We start from the raw sequence: 21,587 nt of genomic DNA on the forward strand, positions 1-21,587 counted from the left end.
GAGCCAGACACTTGGATAACACAGTACAAGCGGTGCTTGGCAGATGGTCTCCTCCCGCTGGATCCAACAGAAGCTAGGAAGGTAAAGAAAAATTCCAGCAAGTATACGTTGATTGATGGCGATCTGTACAGGTTTGGGTTCACTCACCCACTCTTGGAATGCATACACGGCGAGAAGTGCACGAGAATTATGGCAGAGCTCCACGAAGGTATATGTGGAAGCCACGTCGGGGGTCGAGCTCTGGCCGCGAGGACTCTCCGTGCAAGCTACTATTGGCCATCCATGAGAGAAGATTGCAAGAAGTATGCCCAGTGCTGCAAACAATGCCAGCAGCACGCCGATTGGCACAAGGCACCTCCCGAGGAGTTGAAGTCGATCTATAGCCCTTGGCCGTTTCATACTTGGGGAATCGACATCCTGGGACCTTTCCCGCTGGCGATCAGGCAGATGAAGTACTTGGTGGTGGCGATTGAGTATTTCACCAAGTGGATTGAAGCAGAACCAGTGGCCCAGATCACCGCACACAAGATCGAAGGTTTCGTATGGAAGAACATCGTGTGCCGGTTTGGAGTGCCTAAGTGCCTGGTATCAGATAATGGGACGCAGTTTGCAAGCCACCTGTTGAAGAAGCTTTGCGAAGGGGTGGGAATTCAACAAGTGTTTGCATCCGTCGAGCACCCTCAAACAAATGGCCAGGTGGAATCAGCTAATCGGGTGTTGTTGAGAGGTTTGAAGAGAAGGCTTGAGAAAGCCAAGGGAAGTTGGGCTGAGGAGGTGCCCCGTATAGTCTGGGCGTACCACACCACCGAGCAGTCAGGAACCCATGAGACCCCGTTTAGCTTGGTCTATGGGTGTGACGCCATGATTCCAGTGGAGATCCAGGAGAGCTCGTCGAGATTCCAGAGCTTCGTAGAGGAAGATTCGAATGAAGAGAGAAGGCTGAACCTGGATCTGCTGGATGAGGTCAGGGAAGAGGCGAGGTTGAAAGCTGAAGCTGTGAAGAGAAGGGTCGAACGAAGATACAACTCTAAGGTGATGCCAAGGCAGTTTAGAGAGGGCGATCTGGTGATGAGGAAGGCCCACCAGTACGAGATGGAGAATAAATTGTCACCCAAGTGGACTGGACCGTTCAGAATAACCGAGGCGCTCGGGAACGGGGCCTACCGCTTAGAGACGCTGGAAGGAGGGGCGATCCCTCGCACCTGGAACGCCACACACCTGAAGTTGTACTATAGTTAAGAGCTTTGTAAGTAAAGACAAACACAAATGTTATATTACAATGTCTCTGTTAAAACAGTTTCAAGGGGGCACTCTTTTTTCCCTAAGGAGGGTTTTTAATGAGGCCACCCAATAAAAGAAGAGTTTTCGAAGTATAAGGTGTTTTCAGATTGCATGTGTGTTATTTTCAAAAGTTTTGAAGAAAGACCTTGTCATTTGTACATGATTTAAGGCAAGAAAAGATATATCGCGTGCTTTCTAAAAAGTTTTAAGTCCTCATCGTTTTTCGGCGATTGGAGGCACCAGTTAAGTTTTAAGTCCTCATCGTTTTTCGGCGATTGGAGGCACCAGTTAAGTTTTAAGTCCTCGTCGTTTTTCGGCGATTGGAGGCACCAGTTAAGTTTTAAAGTCCTCATCGTCTTTCGGCGATCGGAGGCACCAGATGAAAGACCTCAACGCCCTCGCGCGTCCTGAGGCAAGTAAAAGACCTCCTCGCCGTCGAGCGAGTGCAGGCGAGAAAGAGTAAAAAGTCCTCCATGTTTCTGGGGGCGAGGAGATGGAACCCCTGGGGCAATGTAGAGGCAAGTTAAAGACCTCCTCGCCGTCGAGCGAGTGTAGGCGAGAAAAAGAAAAGGTCCTCAGTGCATCCAGGGGGGAGGAGATGTACACCCTGGGCAAGTTGAGGCACCAGATAAAGTCCTTCTCGCCGTTGTGCGAGCTAAGGCCAGTTAAAGACCTCCTCGCCGTCGAGGGAGTGCAGGCGAGAAAGAGAAAAGTCCTCAGTGCATCCAGGGGGGAGGAGATGTACACCCTGGGCAAGTTGAGGCACCAGATAAAGACCTTCTCGCCGTTGAGCGAGTTCAGGCGAGTTAAAAGACCTTCTCGCCGTTGAGCGAGTTCAGGCGAGTTAAAAGACCTTCTCGCTTACATGCGAGCTTAGGCAAGATAAAATCCTTCTCGTCTCGAACGAGTTCAGGTATGGCGAAGAGGGTGGAAGAAGCTTGAAAGGTGGCTAAGGTAGGTTCGAAGAGAACGCCTAGTCAGCCGGTCTTTTGCTCTGAAGTTCAGGGGGGCAAAGGAAGATCCCAAAGGGCGTTTCTACCCCAGATAAAGAAACGATTGCCAAAGCATGAGGCCAGGAAAGGTTGATGTTACCAAGAGTTCTTGGCGATCGGGAAAAGTTCAAACACAGCGAGAAGGTTGAAAGACTTGTTTGATAAAGCAGGTCGAGTGGGACGTTGTTTGAGCCAATGATTGAGTTACAGTTCGTTGCTTGAAGGGTATTCTTGCAATAAGGTTAGTTGCCTTAAGAATACAAGTTGTTTAAAGTGATTATTGCTTAAGCTTGAATTGACTCGAGGCAGTTACGTCAAAAGTCGCGTTTGCAAAATCACTAAGTTAAATCCGACAAAGTTAAACATGCAAAGAAGGCTAAAACGCTTAAAAGGAGTCAGGGGAGAGAATATCCAAGCTTTGTGATTGAAATAAGTATCTGTTCAAAACACATATGCACGAGTTTTTATTATAAGGTATATACAAGGGAAATTGTAAAGTAGCAGATGAGGTGGAGTGGATTAGTCTTTAGCAGGAACGACCTTTCCATCTACTACTTCGTTGTTCAACGACACCATGCTGAGGTCGAGATCGGGGAATAGGCATGCGAATTGTTCCTGAGCGGCTTCGAATCCAGCAGCCAGAATCTGAGCAGAATTTAGCTTAAGTTCTTCAATTTGCCCTTGAAGTTCTTCAACCTGTTTCTTGAGCTCTTTGTTCTGCTACTCCAGCTCTTCAACCTGTTTTCGGAGTTGTTCGTTGGTCTCTTGAGCATGGAGAAGGTCGTCAGTAACCTTCTTGGATTCCGTTTGAGCTTGGGCCAACTCGGCAGCCATCTTTCCTTTCTCCTTGTTTGCCTCGGCAAGATCAGCCATGGCGTCGTCCCTCGCTTTTTCTACTTGCCCAAGTAGCTTCTCGCGGTCGATCGACCTCTGCTCCAGTTTTTGCACCCTGGCGGCGTCAGCTTGAATGTGAGCCTCCAGGTCGCTCGCCTTGGTGCGCAGAGGCACGATTTTGCTTTCTAGCTCAACTTTCTCTTGGGCAAGATCATGAACTTTGCGGCGAAGGTAAGCAGCTTCCTTGCGCGCCAGCCTGAGCTCGGTGTTCAGGGCATCCTCCACTCGGGAGTGATCAAGTTCTGCGAGCGTCAGGCTGAATGACATTTTCTCCACCTCGACCTTCATAGTGCTATTTTCAGTCTTGAGGTTGTAGAGATCGTCTTGAAGCCTCCTGGTGGAGCTCTCCACAGCCCTCGTTATGATCGATGGGATATCCTCTACTATGGTTTTGAGTTTGGCAGTCAGAGGTTCCCACATCCTTGTGACTTCAAGGGAAAGGTTTGCTGCTTGGAGAGGCGCCAGGGGGGCTTGTTGAGGGTTCTCGCCGCCACCTTCCTTAGCAGGATCTTCAGTGTTTGCTTCCTGGCGTGGCGACGGGATCGGGGATTCGGTAATTAGAATTGGAGAGGTATGAGCAACCTCATCCCCGATTGGAACATCTCCTGCAGCTGAGGTGTTTGAAGGGGGGCCCCCTCCAGCTGAGATGTGTGGCGTAGAGGCACTTGGGGGGTCCTCCAGGAAATTTGGCTCTTGGGCCTCAGCTGCAGGTGGCGCAGTGGCCAGCGGAACCGCTTGGACTGGTGATGAAGGAGCTTGTGGTGTTGGCGATGAGGGAGGAGGAGCAGGCGTTGATGGTGGTGTTGAGGCTGGAAGAGGGGGTGGGGCAGGTGGTGAAGATGGTGCCACCCTTTTCCTCTTCGTAACGAGGCCATCCTCAGTGACCTCGTCGTCTTCTTCCTCCTCCTCTTGGATGACTTGGGGGGCTTTCCTTTTGGGCCTCTTGAGTACCAATTTTTTGCGCTGGGCAGGTTCCTTCGGTGGTGATCGCCCATGGACAATGGCGGCCTCCACCACTGAGTTTGGTACTGTTTGAGAACCGCTCGCCAACCCGTGGCTTCGGGCGAGCGTCTTCAACTCGGAGAGCATGTTCCTGGGCAACATGTCGTCTGCATGGAATGAAAATGCTCGAGTTAACTCAGGGGAAATGAATAAGTGCATAAGGCAATAAAGCAGCAAAGCAGGTAGTATATGCAGGAAAAATAAAACCAAAGTCTTGCGCACAACGCACAAGACGCCCAGAAACAGCTAAAACAGAAGCAATGTCAAGACAAGAGTGTAATGTCCTAACCTATTCGGATATCTAGCTGATCTTCGTAGAATTCGAAGCATATCAAGGTGGCAGTGAGGAATGATACATTGGCGTCCGCCACCTTCTTCCAGAAGAGACAAAGGTCTCTGTCCAAAGCTCCCATGCTATCAGGACTTCTGGGCCTCCTGAAGCAGCTCTTGGACTCCTTTTTCCCCTTGTCCACCCAGTACAAGGGGAAACCGTCAAGAAGGGAAGTGTCCTTGTCGTTTGCACGTACTTGGACAAATTTCCCCTTCCAGTCTTTGTACGATTGCTGGAAGATGGTAAAAATGGATCTCCCAGCAATCGCATTCAAGCTGACCCACAGGCGGTCCCCTGGGTGCTTGGCTTCGAACAGGAACAAAAACACGTCCACCGACGCGGGCAACCCCAGGTGGGCGCATGTCACTTGGAAGGCTCGAACAAACGCCCAGCTGTTGGGGTGGAGCTGGGCGGCCGCAATGTTGAGCTCCGTCAGAAGTTCCCTCTCGAATCGAGTGAAGGGGAATCTGAGCCTGACCTTCTTGAACAGGGTCGTGTAGACAAAGCAGAAGGGCCCGTCGGCGCTTACTTTGTCATCAGCACACACGGGCAGGTCGGCGGGGCAAGGCAGCACCATCATCTTTTCGTCGTGCTCCTTGTGAAACGATTGGTAGATCTCGTCTCCCTTAGTCAGCCGCAAGACTGCTCCCGCGGTGTTCACAGAGGACGTCTCTTTTAGAAGGGTCGGGGTGGCCCAGGGATATAATGTTTTGAAGTCTGGCAGAGGGACGGGGGCTCCTCCAGCATTAGGTGGAGTCGCCTGAGCCAGAGCAGATTGGGAAGATGCAGGCCTCTCAGCCTGCGAAGAGGAAGCGCCACGAACTTGCGTTGAGTCGTGTGCTTGTGAAGGAAGGTTTCGTGCTGATGGAGGGGGGTTCGGGGTAATCTTGGTGCGAGTCATGATGGCAGCTGCAAAGGAAGAAGAAAGGAAAAATGATCAGGAGGGTTACGAAGGCTGACTCGATCATGGAAGGAAGGTGAAAGACGAACGAATGTGAGTTCGTTGCGACGATCGACAAAGCCCTAAAGTTACGCAGAAAGAGAAATGGAAAAACAACCCACAGCGTATGCACCAAGCAGTTACAGGATGATGCGAATCGGTGAAAATGCAAGGAAAACCAGCAGATGAAGGAAAGTAATTACCTTTCGATGATCAGGAAGTCGATGGAGGAAGATGGTGATCTGGAGCGTTGAAGAGCGTTGAGAGTTTTCGCAGAGGGAAGTTAGAGCGTTTGCAAGCACGAAGAAAGTGATGGAACAGTGAAACGAAATGGGTTTAAGGGTTTTCGAAATGGGTTTAGGAAGCGCAAACGGCAAATGAAGAGAGCCGTTGATGAAGCCACGTGTCGAGCGATGGGTGAAGGGTTTGGTGGAGCGTCAGAGCAGCAGAAGGTACAACCGCTTGGAATTCCGCGTCAAGGCCACGTAGATCGGTGTTAACGAAGGCTCTTTCAGTCTTTTCGCTAGACAAGTCTTCGCTTAAGACTGGGGGGCTTGTGTACCGCCCTGGTGGTCGGGTGTGATGACGTGGCATCCTGCTACAGTGTAGGCGTGTTGACAAGGCGCCAGGTTGGTTGACAAGGCGCCAGGTTGGCAAGAAGGGAAGGAAGTCGGGGGGTACGCGTAGTCGCCAGTTGTTAAGCTGGCGTGTTCCGACTTCCAGCTCACCAGAATGGGTGATCGCCAGGTTGAAGATGAAGTCGCCAGATGTAGACCCAGGCGACTAAGCAGTCGGAGATCGCCAGAACAAGCACATCGCCGAAGATGAAGGAGAAGCAGATTATGAAGGCGGCCGGCGAGACCACAGGGAAGGTGTATGAAGGCCTTAACTCGCCAGTTCCAGTAGAGATCGCACTCCTAAGTTAGCTATGCACTGGGCAGTACCATGCATAAGTAACTTAGCCAAAATGAGAGCAGAAGCGGCGCCAAGTCAGGGAGCCTCCAGATGATGGCACGTGTACAGTTGGATGCGAGCCACGTGTCCAAGTCTGTAACTGCCAGGAGAGAGAAAGCCACCAGGTATATAAGAGTTCTTAACAAACTTTCTGAGGTACGCACGTTCAGTTCATACACTTTACGCTTGCGAGTGATAGAGCTGTTGGTGAGAGAGGATTTGCACGGTTCTAGTTCTCTCAGTTTTTGGTGATACCGTCACTGACTTGAGCGTCGGAGTGCGATCGGCCGCAGCGGCGCCGTATCGTTTCTTTGCAGGTTCTTGAAGTAGATCCCGGAGAGGAACGAAGGTGAGAAGCGGTGCGCACGTCGATCCTTTGACGAGGCATTCTCCAGCGTTCCGGTCAACAGGCAGGATCATAACATAACCATTAAGTGTAGGCATCCCATACCTAGACTAGATGATTTGTTGGATGAATTACATGGTTCTAAAATCTTTTCAAAGATTGATCTTAAAAGCGGCTACAATCAAATCCGTATCAAACCGGGTGATGAATGGAAGACGGCTTTTAAGACCAACTTTGGTTTATATGAGTGGTTAGTTATGCCTTTTGGTTTAACTAATGCACCAAGTACCTTCATGCGCCTCATGCATCATGTTCTTAGACCTTTCATTGGTAAGTTTGTTGTGGTTTACTTTGATGACATTCTCATTTATAGCTTATCTTTGAATGACCATAGGTTGCATGTTAGGCAAGTTTTGGAAACCCTTAGGAAGGAACATTTGTATGCTAACCTTGCTAAATGTATGTTTGCTCTTGATCATATAGAATTCCTAGGGTTTGTTGTGAGTTGTAAAGGGGTCCATGTGGACAAAACAAAGGTGGTGGCCATTCAAAATTGGCCTACACCGAAATCTTTGAATGAGGTCCGAAGTTTTCATGGGCTTGCTTCTTTCTATAGAAGATTTGTCCCAAACTTTGGTACCATTGCCGCACCACTCAATGACATAGTGAAAAAGGATGTGGTCTTTCATTGGGGAGAAGCACAACAAAATGCTTTTGATACTTTGAAAGAAAAATTGACTAATGCTCCCATCTTGGCCCTTCCTAATTTCACTAAGACATTTGAGATTGAGTGTGATGCTTCAAGCATAGGTATTGGGGTTGTTCTCCTTCAAGAGGGCCACCCCATAGCCTATTTTAGTGAGAAATTGAAGGGAAGTCATCTCAACTATTCCACCTATGATAAGGAATTATATGCACTTGTTAGGGCTTTGTTTACTTGGCAACACTATCTCTTTCCCAAAGAGTTTGTGATACATAGTGATCATGAATCTCTTAAATATTTGAAAAGCCAAAACAAACTTAACAAGAGGCATGCTAAGTGGGTGGAATTCATTGAGCAATTTCCTTATGTGATCAAACACAAGCAAGGCAAAATAAATATTGTGGCGGATGCTCTTTCTAGAAGATACACCTTGCTAAATCTTTTAACCTCTCAATATCTTGGTTTTGATCACATTAAGGAACTTTATCATGATGACCTTGATTTTTCTCCCATCTATCAAGAGTGTCTTAAAGGAGGACACAAAGACTTTTTATTCAAGATGGCTTTCTTTTTAAAGGAAAACGTCTTTGTGTTCCCCAAAGCTCTATTAGATTATCTCTTGTTAGAGAAGCTCATGAGGGGGGTTTAATGGGACATTTTGGGGTTGCTAAAACTTTGGATGTGTTGCATGAACATTTCTTTTGGCCACATATGCATAAACATGTTCATAGTTTGTGTGATAAATGCATAGCTTGCCGCAAAGCTAAGTCTAAAAGGCATCCCCATGGTCTTTATACTCCTCTTCCTATCCCTTCAATGCCTTGGGTAGATATATCTATGGATTTCATCTTAGGCTTACCCAAGACATCAAAGGGAAAGGACTCCATTTTTGTGGTAGTGGATCGTTTTTCAAAGATGGCTCACTTTATTCCTTGCCACAAAGTGGATGATGCATGCCACACTGCAAACCTCTTCTTTCAAGAAGTGGTTCGCTTGCATGGGATTCCTAGGTCTATAGTGTCCGATAGAGATCCTAAGTTCTTGAGTCACTTTTGGAAGACCTTGTGGGGCAAGCTTGGAACTAAGCTTTTATTTTCTACCACTTGCCACCCACAAACTGATGGTCAAACCGAGGTGGTGAATAGAACTTTGGGACAACTATTGAGATGCTTTATTTCGGGGAATCCTAGAGTGTGGGAGAATTTACTACCCCATGTTGAGTTTGCATATAACCGAGTAGTAAATTCTACCACCTCCCATTCTCCTTTTGAGGTGGTCTATGGGTTTAATCCCCTAACACCTCTTGATCTTCTTCCTATTCCCCTTCTTGGAGATGTCTTGTGCAAAGATGGGGATGAAAAGGCTTCTTTTGTGAAAACTTTGCATAAAGACATCAAGAAGAGAATTGAGAAGAAGGTTGGCAAGTATGCTGAACTTGCCAATAAAAGGAGAAAAGCATTGTTGTTTGATGAGGGCGATTGGGTTTGGCTTCACTTGAGGAAGGATCGTTTTCCTACTCAAAGGAAGTCCAAACTAATGCCTCGAGGGGATGGACCTTTCCAAGTCCTCAAGAGGATTAATGACAATGCTTATGAGTTAGATATGCCTGATACATTCTTAGGTAGTCATACTTTTAATGTCAGCGATCTAACTCCCTTTTCTGTAGGTCTCTAGAATTCGTGGTCGAATTCTCTCCAACTCGGGGAGTATGATGGAGATCAAGCTCAAGAGGACATGGAGGCCAATCAACAAGATCAAGAAGAGGTGGAGGCACAAATGGAGGACGCCCATGGAGGTCAAAGTCCACCTCAAAGGATTACAAGAAGCATGTTCAAAGCTTTGGGAGCTAGAGGACATTTATTTTCTCTTTTTGTAATTTCTTTAGTTGAAGGTGCTTAGAGGGAAACATTAGAAACCTCTTTTGTTTTAGCATCTTTTAGGCTTTAGTTAGGAGCTTTAGGAGGGGGGTGTATTAGTAGATAGGTGTAGGTGTAGTTTTTGGGAGGTGTCATAGTAGAAAAAGGTCACACCTCCCATGTGACTTGTTTTTGGTGGGAATTTCAAATGAGTTTATTTGAAATTTCCCACCTATTTTTTCAGCACCTTAGGCTATAAATAGAGGTGCTTCCTTTGTAAAATTCAGATTGGAATTAATCTAAGAAAACTCTACTCAAATTTTGAGTGAACTTTGGAGAGCTTTGAGCCTTCTTCTCTAGTCTTATCTTGATGGATCATTGGAGTCCTCAAGTGGCGGCATCACTCTCATCTAGGAGCATTCCACACTTCTAGTGGCGAGATCATCCAACATTCTTCCATCTTCATGAGCACTCTCTTCTCCTTCCTTTCTTCTCTTTCTATTGTTTTTGTTAGCTTATGTTCTTGAGTTTTGGTTTGGTGTTCTTGCTGTTTTTTTATGAGTTTTGGTTCGGCAGTTTTATATTTCAGTCCATTCATCTTGTTCCTTTGCTTTTCTTACTCTTTTGTTCGGTTCAATTTGACTAAAATTGGTTCATCCAAATGAGTTTGGAATTTGGTACTAGTTTTTGGTGAGTTCTTGTCTTAGAACAATGATCCAACTCTAAGAAAAGTGCCTCTATAATGTCCAACTCAAGGTGATTCCTAAGAAGGTCAAGAACCTTTCTCTATATGGCTATTGGAATCACATCAAGTAGTAACCTGCACGGAGGGTTCTTGCAGCCAGAGCTCGACCCCCGACGTGACTTCCACATATCCCTTCATGGAGCTCGGCCATAATTCTTGTACATTTTTTTCCGTGCACACATTCCAGGAGTGGGTGTGTGAACCCAAATCTGTACAACTCGCCATCAATCATTGTGAACTTGCTGGAGTTCTTCTTTATCTTCCTAGCCTCCGTCGGATCCAGCGGGAGAAGGCCATCTGCCAGGCAGCGCTGGTACTGGGTTATCCATGTGTCTGGCTCATGCGTGGCACAGACTTGCGTCATGTTCACCCTCTCCCCCCGACATGCTCTTGTTCTCGACGATCTCAAGGTCTCCTGAGTCAAGGACCTGTGACTCCTCACCACTTTCTCCGTCGACTTGCTTATCTGAAGAACCAGGTGGTCTGCCACAAATGCTCTAGGCGTCTTCAGAGTTTCTTGGATCACTGTCCTCTGCCTACCCCCCTTGCCCGAACTGGCGAGCTTAGCTAGCAAGTCTGCTCGGGCATTCTGCTCTCTGGGCACATGCACCACTTCAAATGAGACAAAGGAACTCTTCAACTCCTGCACATACTCCAAGTAAGCCGCCATTTGTGGATCCTTGGCCTGGAACTCGCCTGTTACTTGTCCCGTGACTAATAACGAGTCACTCTTAGCCATCAGCACCCTAGCTCCCATCTCCTTGGCCAACAAGATTCCGGCGATCAACGCCTCATACTCTGCTTGATTGTTGCTGGCTTTGAAGGCAAACCTCAGGGACTGTTCTATCAGCACGCCGTTGGGCCCTTCTAGAATAACTCCAGCACCGCTACCCTGCTGGTTCGACAATCCGTCCACCGAGAGCACCCAACGAAAATCATCCCCTTCAACTCGTGCTGCTTCTGACGAGAGCTCGACCACAAAATCGGTGAAAATCTGCCCCTTGATCTGACCTCGGGGCTCATACTTGATGTCGAACTTCGACAGCTCCACCACCCACTTCGCCATCCTCCCAGCCACATCAGGCTTCTTCAGGACTTTCTGGATAGGCAAGTCGGTCATCACCAGTACTGTAAAACTGTGAAAATAGTGGCGCAATTTCACAGAAAGGGGGGCCCACATGATGGGATAACCCTAAGTTTGGTGGCGGCACTGTGGGTCCCTCCGCACAGAATAAACGATCAAGTCAAAAGGGCACGTGACTATGCCCACGTGCTCATAAAAGATCTTCAAGGAAGGTTGCATGCATGACACGTGATTAATCAGGGCACCTAAATAGTGTGATGGCACAAGAGATACGGCGCCCAAGTTAGAACCCAAGCGGCCACAAGGTTAATCATTGCACTCTAGATAAGGTAAGTCCATGTGCCAGATACGCTCAGATCCTAGGAGTAGTGGCGCAAGAACCTTCTCCAAGGAACCCTAGATAATGACAGCAGTACAAAGGTAAACCCTAGTTTCCACCTATATAAAGGGCACGAAGAAGCCCTAGTGAGGTACGTTTTTCGACAGTTACATGAGTTTTAACCTAATTCTCATAAAGTTACTCAGAACAGTAGTCCCTAGTTGCTTTTGACGGCGCACCCAGCTGTGAGCACAAGGCAATTAGGGCCACCCAGTTTAGCCACACAATTCTAGTTATTGAGATTATTATACAGTTTCTAGTCACTTTGGTGTTTCTCGCTAGTTGACTTGAGCGTCGGAGTCCAAACGGTCGCGAGGGCGTCCCTTTGTTCTTCTTTTTCAGGTACTCATATACAAGATAGAACAGAGGTGCTTTAGCTCGTGATTAGAAGCCACTCGTAAAGACGACCCAAGTCAACCGGCCGGAACAAATATTTTTTTATTAATACCCTTTCTGTCCGTATCACCCTTAAAAATTATATCATTTATTTTGCACATGCGACAAATCTAGCCACTTAAAGTGCAAACTTTAAAGTAGAAATAAATTTTAAATTACAATATTTTCCCGTACATTTTGACAAAGGGCAAAACAGCCATTGACAATGCCTAATTGTGAACAATAGAAATCAAGAGAAGAAAGTCGATGGGCTCGCCCGCTCACCTTTTAGCCCGCAAATCCAAGAAAGAAAATTGACTTTGGCAGGAGTGGAGTAAATGTTCTGTTTTTTTTTTCATTTTAGGATAGAAAATTACAAAAGTCATTGGAGCTTGAGACTCCTTTTTTATCTAGTTTTAAGAATAAAAATACAGAATGTTGGATATGATATTTTTCATGTAATTTAAAATAAATAATAGTGAATATGTTAGATAATGAATAAGTCAAGAATATTAAAAGATTGATTCTTGAAATGTTTATTGTTGTATTAGTCCAAATATTTTTGTTTTTTATGACAATTTTTTAAAAAAGAAAAAGTAAAAAAAATTATTGAATTTTAAAATTAAAAAAAATTAAATACAGACTGACCCACAACGCAAGACGAGACTGAAAATCTAACCCGCACTCACAGGCAACCAACCCTTTTTTTTGGGGCCATTATCCCTAGCACATGGTAACTATTGGTATTAAACTTATCAATATTATCAATACATTTTACAAATCTAAAAAACTTTCAAATACATTTTATAAATCTAAAAAACTTTCGTTAACATTATTAAAATTACATCTTAAATTTCATATTTTCTAAAGGAGACTTTTCTAAAAAGAGGAGAGATGCTTACACAAACTAAGAAAAATATAAATAACTGAAGTAAACTTTCCAAACAATTACTTATATTTCAGTCCAATTTTTAAAATATACCTTTAATTTTCTTAATAATATCTAAACATTTCACTTCTAAGGTCTGGAGCAAAATTTGGAAGAAGAATTTGTAATGAGAGTTTAATTTCCATAATTTTGACTATCATTCTCCATCTGGAGGATAAATCCTGCTATATATAACAAGGATGATTACTAAAAAGCCTTACACGTTAACTTATAATCCATACAAAAGAATCAAATAAAAATAAATCACTGAAACACAACACAAACAACAATGTTTATCAGAACATATTTTTTGAAAGGTTTATTACTATATCTTACATCTTCATTAAAGTAGCTCTGAGGGAAATCTAACAAATACTATATACTATCCCAGGCTTTAGGCAGCCAAGAGTTTCTTGATTCCTGCTCTTTGCTCATCAGTAAGCCTAGTTGGAAACTTGATGTTAAACTTTATCCTCAAGTTTCCCTTCTTTGATGGATCTTTTGGAAGTGGCATGCCTTCTCTTGGGACAACCTCTTCATAACTGGGATGAATAACATTGCTGATTGGTATGGTTAAGTTTCTACCATCCAGGGTGGTGACGTGCACTGTATAACCAGTTAAGGCCTCTGCAAGGGAAATCTTCTGCGTGACTACAAGGTCGTTTCCGTCGCGAGTAAAGACACCGTGTGGCTTTTCGTCGATGATGAAAACGAGATCGGCCGGCGTCACATTTGGCTGTTCATTTCCCTTTTCAGGGAAGGTGATCTTGGTTCCCTTCTTCCAACCAGGCTTCACATTAATGGTCAAAATCTCTTCCACTTGCATGGTTTTGCTGCACCACAAGAGAAAGAGTCAATAAAAGGATTAAGACACAATGAAGTTTAACAGGAAATTATAAGAACAAACAAGGGAACTGAAAGTTCAATCTGATTAAATGCATAAGAAAGCCTAAGGGTCATTTGGTGATCAAAGGGAAACGAAATAGAAGTTACCCTGCCAAGTTTTACAAGAATAATCCTTAATGCCAGTCATTAAGTTTTCAAGAAATTCACACCACAAAGGAAATGTTATACCAAGTCATATACCTATATCTAGGTTCCAAGCTGGATAAACTATACACTTAGTTGTTGCATTACAATATGTAAAGGCTTAGGGGGGCATTTCTCATCAGAATGTATAATGAAAGAACAGTTTTCCAGAACAGGGTTTATACATAAATAATTTTTGTTATGTTAGAATAACAACATAACTATAGAATGACTATATAGAGTAGAAGTTCAGTAGTTTGCCAAACACCTTCTTACTTGTTGGATCAATAACCTTTATTAGTTCAAGCTTAAATTCCATACACTCATTACTAGGAATAACAATAAGTACCAAGAGTATGTAATGAATTGAAATAGAAGACCAATATAACATTCACCAACACTACCCATCTAATGCCTACCACTCACAGACTAGCTGAAGTTTGTTTTATTTATTTAGATTTTAGAAATTAAAACCTAGAAAGTTCTCTATATACCCTTTGCAAATTAAAACATTGTTTCAATTCAATTCTGAACCATCGCTAAACAATTCAAGAATGTCAAGGAACACAGATCAGAGGTTGTACAAACTTTGCATTGCAGAAAAGATATACTGCAGGAAGTTTCAAAGTTACAAGTATTACATAATATTCAAGTAGCTATTAAAATAATTTTAGAAAGTCAATTTTCTTCTTCAAACAAAGTTCAAATGGCACAGAGAATAACAAAAGACAGTCTCTGCAGTAAACATTGTGTTAGCTAAACACCTACCAATCATGGCTTGAACATCGCATAAAGAAGATGAAATAGAGTTACACAAAAAATAAAGGAAAACAATCCAGCTAAAATAGCATTCAGAAGGACAGCCAATTATCAAGCTTTAGTTCAAAATTGTAACAATTTCAGGTCAAGCACTCAAAATAAGTGAAAATGGCATATTGCAATCATGCTTTAGGATCAATTAGTTCCTCCTTGGGGATCAATATATGCTTTTGCGAAACCCCAAATTGAAAGCTCAACCATTTCAGTCATGCACAAAATTGACATATTAGAGGTCATACCAAATAAAGACAACAAAAAATAAGAAAACCAGAAGATCCTCAAATATACAAGAAATAGCAAGTTCATAACATGTACTCACCCACTGGCATCAGCAATTTCTCTAGAGATCTTCATCTTCTTTGTAGTTCCTCTATATATCTCCTCAAGAGTACAAGGCAACTTGTTCTCAATAGGAGGAGCTTTCCGAGGTGCACCTTGACTCATATGAACCCCTCCATCCCCAAAAGATGCAAACATATCATCACCGAACATCCCACCAGGGAACCTTGATCTCATGCCGCCGCCGCCACCTCCGCCACCCCCTCTCCCACCCATTCCACCAAATGGGCTTGAGAAACCAAAAAACTCTGCAAAAATGTCATCGGCATTCCTGGGATTGAACCGAAACGATCCCGGGATATCTCCTGTGGAAAAGTAAGTAGTTCCAGCACCACCAGCATCAGGAGGAGGAACCTGACCTTTCAAACCCTCTTCTCCATATTGATCATAAATAGCTTTCTTTTGAGGATCGCTAAGCACCTTCAACAATAACAACATAAATTAGGTAAGCATCACCCCTCCAGACAAATAAATCTCTTTAGTGGATTCCACTTTTTATTCATAAAAACTTAAAATTTCTCTGACCCTTATGGAAAACCTTAGAAACACAAGGGCGGAAAGAGAAATTAGCATTACCAGATGAAGTATTTCATGTGTTTCACTATCTCCTTTCTAATTTCAAAATAAAACTTAAAAATTTGAGACAGCCTAGGGGAAAATGTTTGAATCATACTAGATTAAAAGAAGTAAGCATAACCCAGATGAAATATTTCATTGGGTTTCATTAATTCACTCCTATTTCCACAAAAAGTTAAGAAATTTACAACACCCTTGTGAAAACATACCTCGTATGCTTCGGAAATCTGCTTAAACTTAGCTTCAGCTTCTTTTTTGTTGTTGGGGTTTTTGTCAGGGTGCCATTTCATAGCAAGTTTCCTATAAGCCTTCTTCAAGTCATCGTCTTTGGCGTTCTTATCAACCTGCAAGATCTTGTAGTAATCCACACCCATCTTTAACTGTGAAGGTGTTTGTTCTTCTTCTCCCCTCTTTCTCTTCAGTTTTGCGGTTGTTTACACACTCTTTCTGTTATGTTATGCTCTATCTCACAAACGAATCAGAGAACTTGTTCCTAGATTGAGGTTGAGGATGATGATAGTGCCGAAGGATATGTTTAAATCATTACGGGTTGTGAAGTTGGTGTTCTACAGGTGTAGTAGCATCCCGATCTTGGTGGAAGGTTCCAGAAACCCCCTAGCTCGGGCTTTCATTTTCTATCTCTAGGCTCTTTTGTTTTTTCTTTTGTAAAAATATATTTAATTAATCATATTTTAGTATGTGTGAGGGAAATTAATCTATTTGTGAAAACTATTATTCTCTAATATTATTTAGGAAAGGTATTTATTCTCTTGGAGAATCTTTTGATGGTACAAAAATACATTTTTATTATTTTTATTAATTTTTAATATTTATTTTTAAAAGTATTTTTATTTAACTATTATTATAAAATTAAAGAAAATGTTAATTATTTTTTGTTTTTTATTTTTCACATAATATCTAATTAATTTATTTTGTGATAAAAAATATATTTATGATACATTGTTTTAATTTTTTGATATAATTAATTTTATACAATTAAATATGCGCTTAAATTAATTCTAACAGCAGATTTTATGTTGTAATGATGTTTGTGGTTTGCACAGATTATTTATGTTTTAAGAATTTTAGTTGGTGACACATGCTTAAAAAATAAATCACCTGTTTTATTGAGATAATATTTTTTAAGACTAAAACCATTTTTTTTATTAAAAGTGGTGTTTGCTTGATATGAATATAATTATTATAAATCACTAGCGCACAAACATGTGTGTCCCAAATGTAAAAAATATAATTTTAAAAATAAAATATAATTAATTGTATAAAAACTATATTATTATTTTTTTAATTAAGAGATTTTGTAGTTATTTTTAGTTTAAAAAATCGTATAGTTATGCATTTTTAAATAATAAAATCAATTTAATTTTATAACAAATAAAATTTTTATCTAATTAAAAAAATTATAAAAGAATATTTCTTTTTTATATAGTGATATAAATAACTATTTAGATATTTCTTTTTTTAATTGTTATATTTATCCAATTCATATCTAGTTGATAGGTTTCAAACTATAATATTAACTAACATTTGAAAAATTAAGTCTTTATTTAAAGTTAGAAAATTATTTATATTTTCTACTAAAAAAACACACAGTATAGTATGAATATTTAGTTTAGGTAAATTTAGATATATGCATTTAATTAAATTTGATGATTTTCAATATCACTCAGCATACTAAAAAATTGTCATATAGTTGTGTTGTGAGAAAAATTGTGATATGATCTCATTGGAGATGTCTAGCTAATGCATCAATGGAGTTGCTTTAATCTTACTACAAGAGAAGGAATGAATTTACTACCAAAATTTTAAAAACACATTAAGTTGCTTGTTAAACTAACTGTTTATTAAAAAAAATTATTTTATATTTGTTACAATATCAGAACCAATAACATGAAGAAGAAGAAAAATAAGCACCACAATGAAAATATAAAATATAAAAAAATTAGGAGGATATCAAAATCATAAAATAACAAATAAATAAAAAATATAACATCATAAATAACTCAAAAAAAAGAAATAGATGAAAATAAAAAATTATAATAAAATTTAAATAAAAGGCTATAAGATCACACCTTTCACGTTTTATGATTTCACTGTCTACTCACACCAAACATAAATATTATGTCACATTCATTCAATATAGAGTCTCTTTTGTGTATCTTCAATGAAGTTGAATAACCAATTAGACTCTATAGTATCCAATTTTAAAAGAGTGATAAAAATTTGTTTTATAGGAAACCTCATGTAGTACAAGAAGATCTCAACTAGAGTGTTTATTATCGAAAGATGTCTTCTTTAGAGTTCAAGAAGATCTCAACTGGGAAAGAAAGTTTAAACCCTGTAGTCTTTGTTAGACGCAATCCTTACTAGTAGTCAAACTCAATGATCATTTAGATCATTCAAACCTATAACCCTTCTTATGTAAGGCATAAACAACAAAGAATATTCAGTTCAACCAGGAGTAACTTGATAAATAATATTTTTTTTATGGGATCAATTAGGAGTGGTTATAATATGAAAGAATACTTGGTTAGCCAGGAGTGACTAGGTGTAAAGAGTACTTAGTGTTATTCAAAAGTGGTTTGAGTAAAGAATACCCGATGGATTACCCAATAGTAGTTATGTTCCAAAGAATACTCATTTTAGCCAAGAATGACTACATTACAAACAATATTCAAGGGGCTATCCATAAGTGACTACGAGCCCAAAGAATATTCAAGGGGTTAGTCAGGAGTGACTACGAACCCAAAGAATACTCAAGTGTACTTTGCAGTAGTAGTCCACCTAGTTGAATTTGGGTTATTGGTCAAGAACTAAATGTAGTCTGTCACGACAGACAAACTAATATAAATTGGTGTGCATACTTTTCCTCTTTCTTATCCCCTTTGAATTATATGTTATTATTGGCTACACTAACCCACAAATGAGATTTATTGTGAAAGTATGTTCTAAGAACGTAAGTATCAAAGGTGTTTTAAAACTAACTTTTCAAACATGTGATTAGTCAAACCCAAGAACTATGATATTATCACTTGATAAAACATGTCAATCAAGTGATTAAGTTGGATTGCAAAAGTTGTGTCTGTCATAATGTCTTAAAATATAGAGATGTGATTAAAATAAGTTTTTAAAATATCTTCATCTGACTAAATGAGTTTTTGTTTGCTGAGGTTGTATCGTCTGTAATCCATTAGACGTAATGTGTTGAAAAACTTTTATGAAAATGCAATTCATCATGTTAGTTTCATGCTACAAAGTTGTGCATATTAAATTTGCATATGTATAAGCTTATCAAGCGAAACACTTACCATATGATATCTTAACTAAGAGTTTCATCTGAAGACTAAATTAAAAATAATATTCAATATCTATAAATAATTCTTCAAAAAAAATCAAATGTTTCTCTTTTAAGTGCATACTCGTCATCTTCTAGCATAGAGTCACTTATTAAAATTGATGAATATAGCCCACTATCACCAATATCCCATTCTATAAGATAAAAGGTATCCAAAAGAAAAAAGAAAATGCTGATAAAAAAAAAAAAAAAAAAACTAGTGCAACATTAGTCCCATTTTGATATGTTTGGCATGTAAAGTGTAATGAAAGGGAAAATGCGTCACATTAGATGAATTTATTGAATTAAAAAGGTCACAAGAAATGTGCTTGAAGTATGAAATTCTTGTAAAGGACACTATTAATTTTTTCAATACTCATAGTAAAGACCACACAAAAACTATTGTGACAATATTAGGAAAATAGTCATTATATTAATGTCATTTAGTTTTTATCTTTACACATTTATTTAAATGTTACACTACAAGAAAAATTATGAAATAGAAACCAATTTTTAGAGACCAAAATAATTAGTTGCAATAGTAACTAAATTAGAGATCATTTTAGAAACTAAAAAAAAATGGTTTCTAAATTAGTTTCTATTATTGTTAAATAGTTTCTAAATTGGTATTTAATTAGGAACCAAGGTTTTTGCTACCAAATTGAGAAACTAAATAATTGGTAGTTAAAACCTTGGTTGCTAATTAGATACCAATTTAGAAACTATTTAACAATAATATAAACTAATTTAGAAACCAAAAAAAAAAATTAGTTTCTAAAATGGTTTTTAATTTAGTTACTATTGCAACTAATTATTTTGGGCTCTAAAAATTGGTTTCTATTTCATGATTTTCTTGTAGTTATATAATTAATGTTATTTTAAATTAAAATAGTATTATCTATTACTAATTACTTTTAATAACAAAATAATTATTTTTCCAAAGAAAAATATTTAAAATTTAATTAATTTATATTAATAAATATTATTGTATATAATGATCAAGTCTAAATAAAAAAATTAAAATAATAAGTTGTTTGGAACTTTTTAAAAAAAATTATTTGAATAAAATTGAGTATAAGTTTTTTAATGTGATTCTAAGACTTATTTTATATTTTTCAATGCAAAACAATTCATGTAAGTTGTTCTATTCCACTTGCCCGTAAATTATTAGGTGACCCTTACAAAAGGAAGTACATGTGTTTAGTAAAGTAGTTTTTCAAGTATACCAATGAACAATTTGTTAACAAATATAGAGACTATAGTTCAATATAATATACTAAGAAAAACTAGTATGAATATTTAATGTGATCATGACACAAATATAGATGAAGCACAATAAAGAGTCAATACAAGAAGTATGACTAACGAAAAAGATAAAAAAAGAGAAAGAAAAAGTCTTTGAAGGGTGGATGTCAAAAGAAGACTCAAGTTTGAGAAGAAAATTAGATATCATTTGTAAAAAAAATAACCTCTTAGCTAAACATGAAACTCTTTTTGTTTTAAAATATGTTGAAATTCATTTTTTAAAATATTTTTTCTAGAATATTTCAAAAGAGAATTATTATCATTTTTTTAATATTCTAAGGAAAATTATCTTCAAAAATATTTTTTTTTAATTTTTTTAAAAGTTTTTAGCATGTTATAAAAAAAGGTGGTTAGGTGTCATAAACTAATTTATTAGTTGTGAGAGCTAAATGTGTGCATTTAACTACCTCATCATACATGAGTCAAAGGAGTTGCAATTTCCCTTACATTCCTCGTATGCAACTCTCAACAAAATTGTGGTACAAAGCCTTTGGATAGTTTGCTTTAATTCTCTTTGTACCGCCCAGGTAGTCGGAAGTGATGACGTGGCAGCAAGCTATTATATAGGCGTGTTGAACGGGGCACCTGGCTGGCAGAAGGGAAGGAAGTCGGGGGGCTCGTGTAGTCGCCAGTCATTAAGTTGGCGTGCTCCGATCTCCAGCATACCTAAACCAGCGGTCACCAGGTTTGTGATGAAGTCGCCGGATGCGAACCCAGACGACCAAGTGATTAGAGATTGCCGAGAGAATGACATCGCCGAAGGATAAAGAAAGCTTGTTCTAGGCTTTCGAGGCAAAGGATGAAGTCGTCAGATGGTCATTCCCTAGCTAGCCAGAGGTCGAGGTCGGGGAACAGCTTACCCGGGCATGTACGATGAAGCAAGTGAAGTAGATCATGATGGCGGTCGGCGAGACCACAGGGAAGGTGTGTATGATGACACCCGTACTCGCCACGCAGAAGAGATCACGCTCTAAGGCAGTTATGCGCTGAGTTGTTTCCTGCATAAGTAACTTAGCCGAAAGCCTGAAGAGTAAGAGGTGACGCCCAAGTCAAGGATGCTCCAGATAGTGACATGTGTACAAGTGGATACGAGCCACATGTCCAGATGTGTAACTGTCAGGAGAGAGAAAATGCACAGGTATATAAGGAATCCTAACGAACTTCTGAGGTACGCGCGTTTTAGAATACTTCTTTACGCTTGCGAGAACTTGAGTACGCTGAGAGAGAACATTGCACGGTTCCTAAAGTTCTTAGTTTTCCTCTTAGTATTTTGGTGGTTCAGTCGCTGACTTGGGCGTCGGAGCGTGATCGGCCGCAGCGGCGCCGTTCTATCTTTTGCAGGTTCTTGAGGTGAATC

At 40.2% G+C, this 21,587-nt stretch overlaps 1 protein-coding gene across 1 annotated transcript; it reads right to left on the reverse strand.

Moving 5' to 3' along the window:
* Positions 1-12,949: 12,949 nt before the first annotated feature.
* On the reverse strand, positions 12,950-16,240 carry LOC137819830 (uncharacterized). The gene is made up of 3 exons (XM_068623764.2): positions 15,783-16,240; positions 14,978-15,417; positions 12,950-13,643 (listed from the first exon to the last, which is right to left on the reverse strand). The coding sequence occupies exons 1-3, from the start codon at positions 15,945-15,947 to the stop codon at positions 13,205-13,207; spliced, it is 1,044 nt and encodes a 347-aa protein (XP_068479865.1). The 5' UTR covers positions 15,948-16,240; the 3' UTR covers positions 12,950-13,204.
* Positions 16,241-21,587: the final 5,347 nt, after the last annotated feature.

Source organism: Phaseolus vulgaris, chromosome 11 (genome assembly GCF_051622355.1).
Source record: "Phaseolus vulgaris cultivar YP4 chromosome 11, ASM5162235v1, whole genome shotgun sequence".
Taxonomy (NCBI): domain Eukaryota; kingdom Viridiplantae; phylum Streptophyta; class Magnoliopsida; order Fabales; family Fabaceae; genus Phaseolus; species Phaseolus vulgaris.

Coding starts and splice junctions, on each gene's coding strand:
- LOC137819830 (XM_068623764.2), bottom strand. CDS start 15,947: ATGGGTGTGGATTACTACAAGATCTTGCAGGTTGATAAGAACGCCAAA. Junction 15,418..15,782: donor AGATTTCCGAAGCATACGAG/GTATGTTTTCAC, acceptor TTATTGTTGAAG/GTGCTTAGCGATCCTCAAAA. Junction 13,644..14,977: donor GAAATTGCTGATGCCAGTGG/GTGAGTACATGT, acceptor CTTGTGGTGCAG/CAAAACCATGCAAGTGGAAG.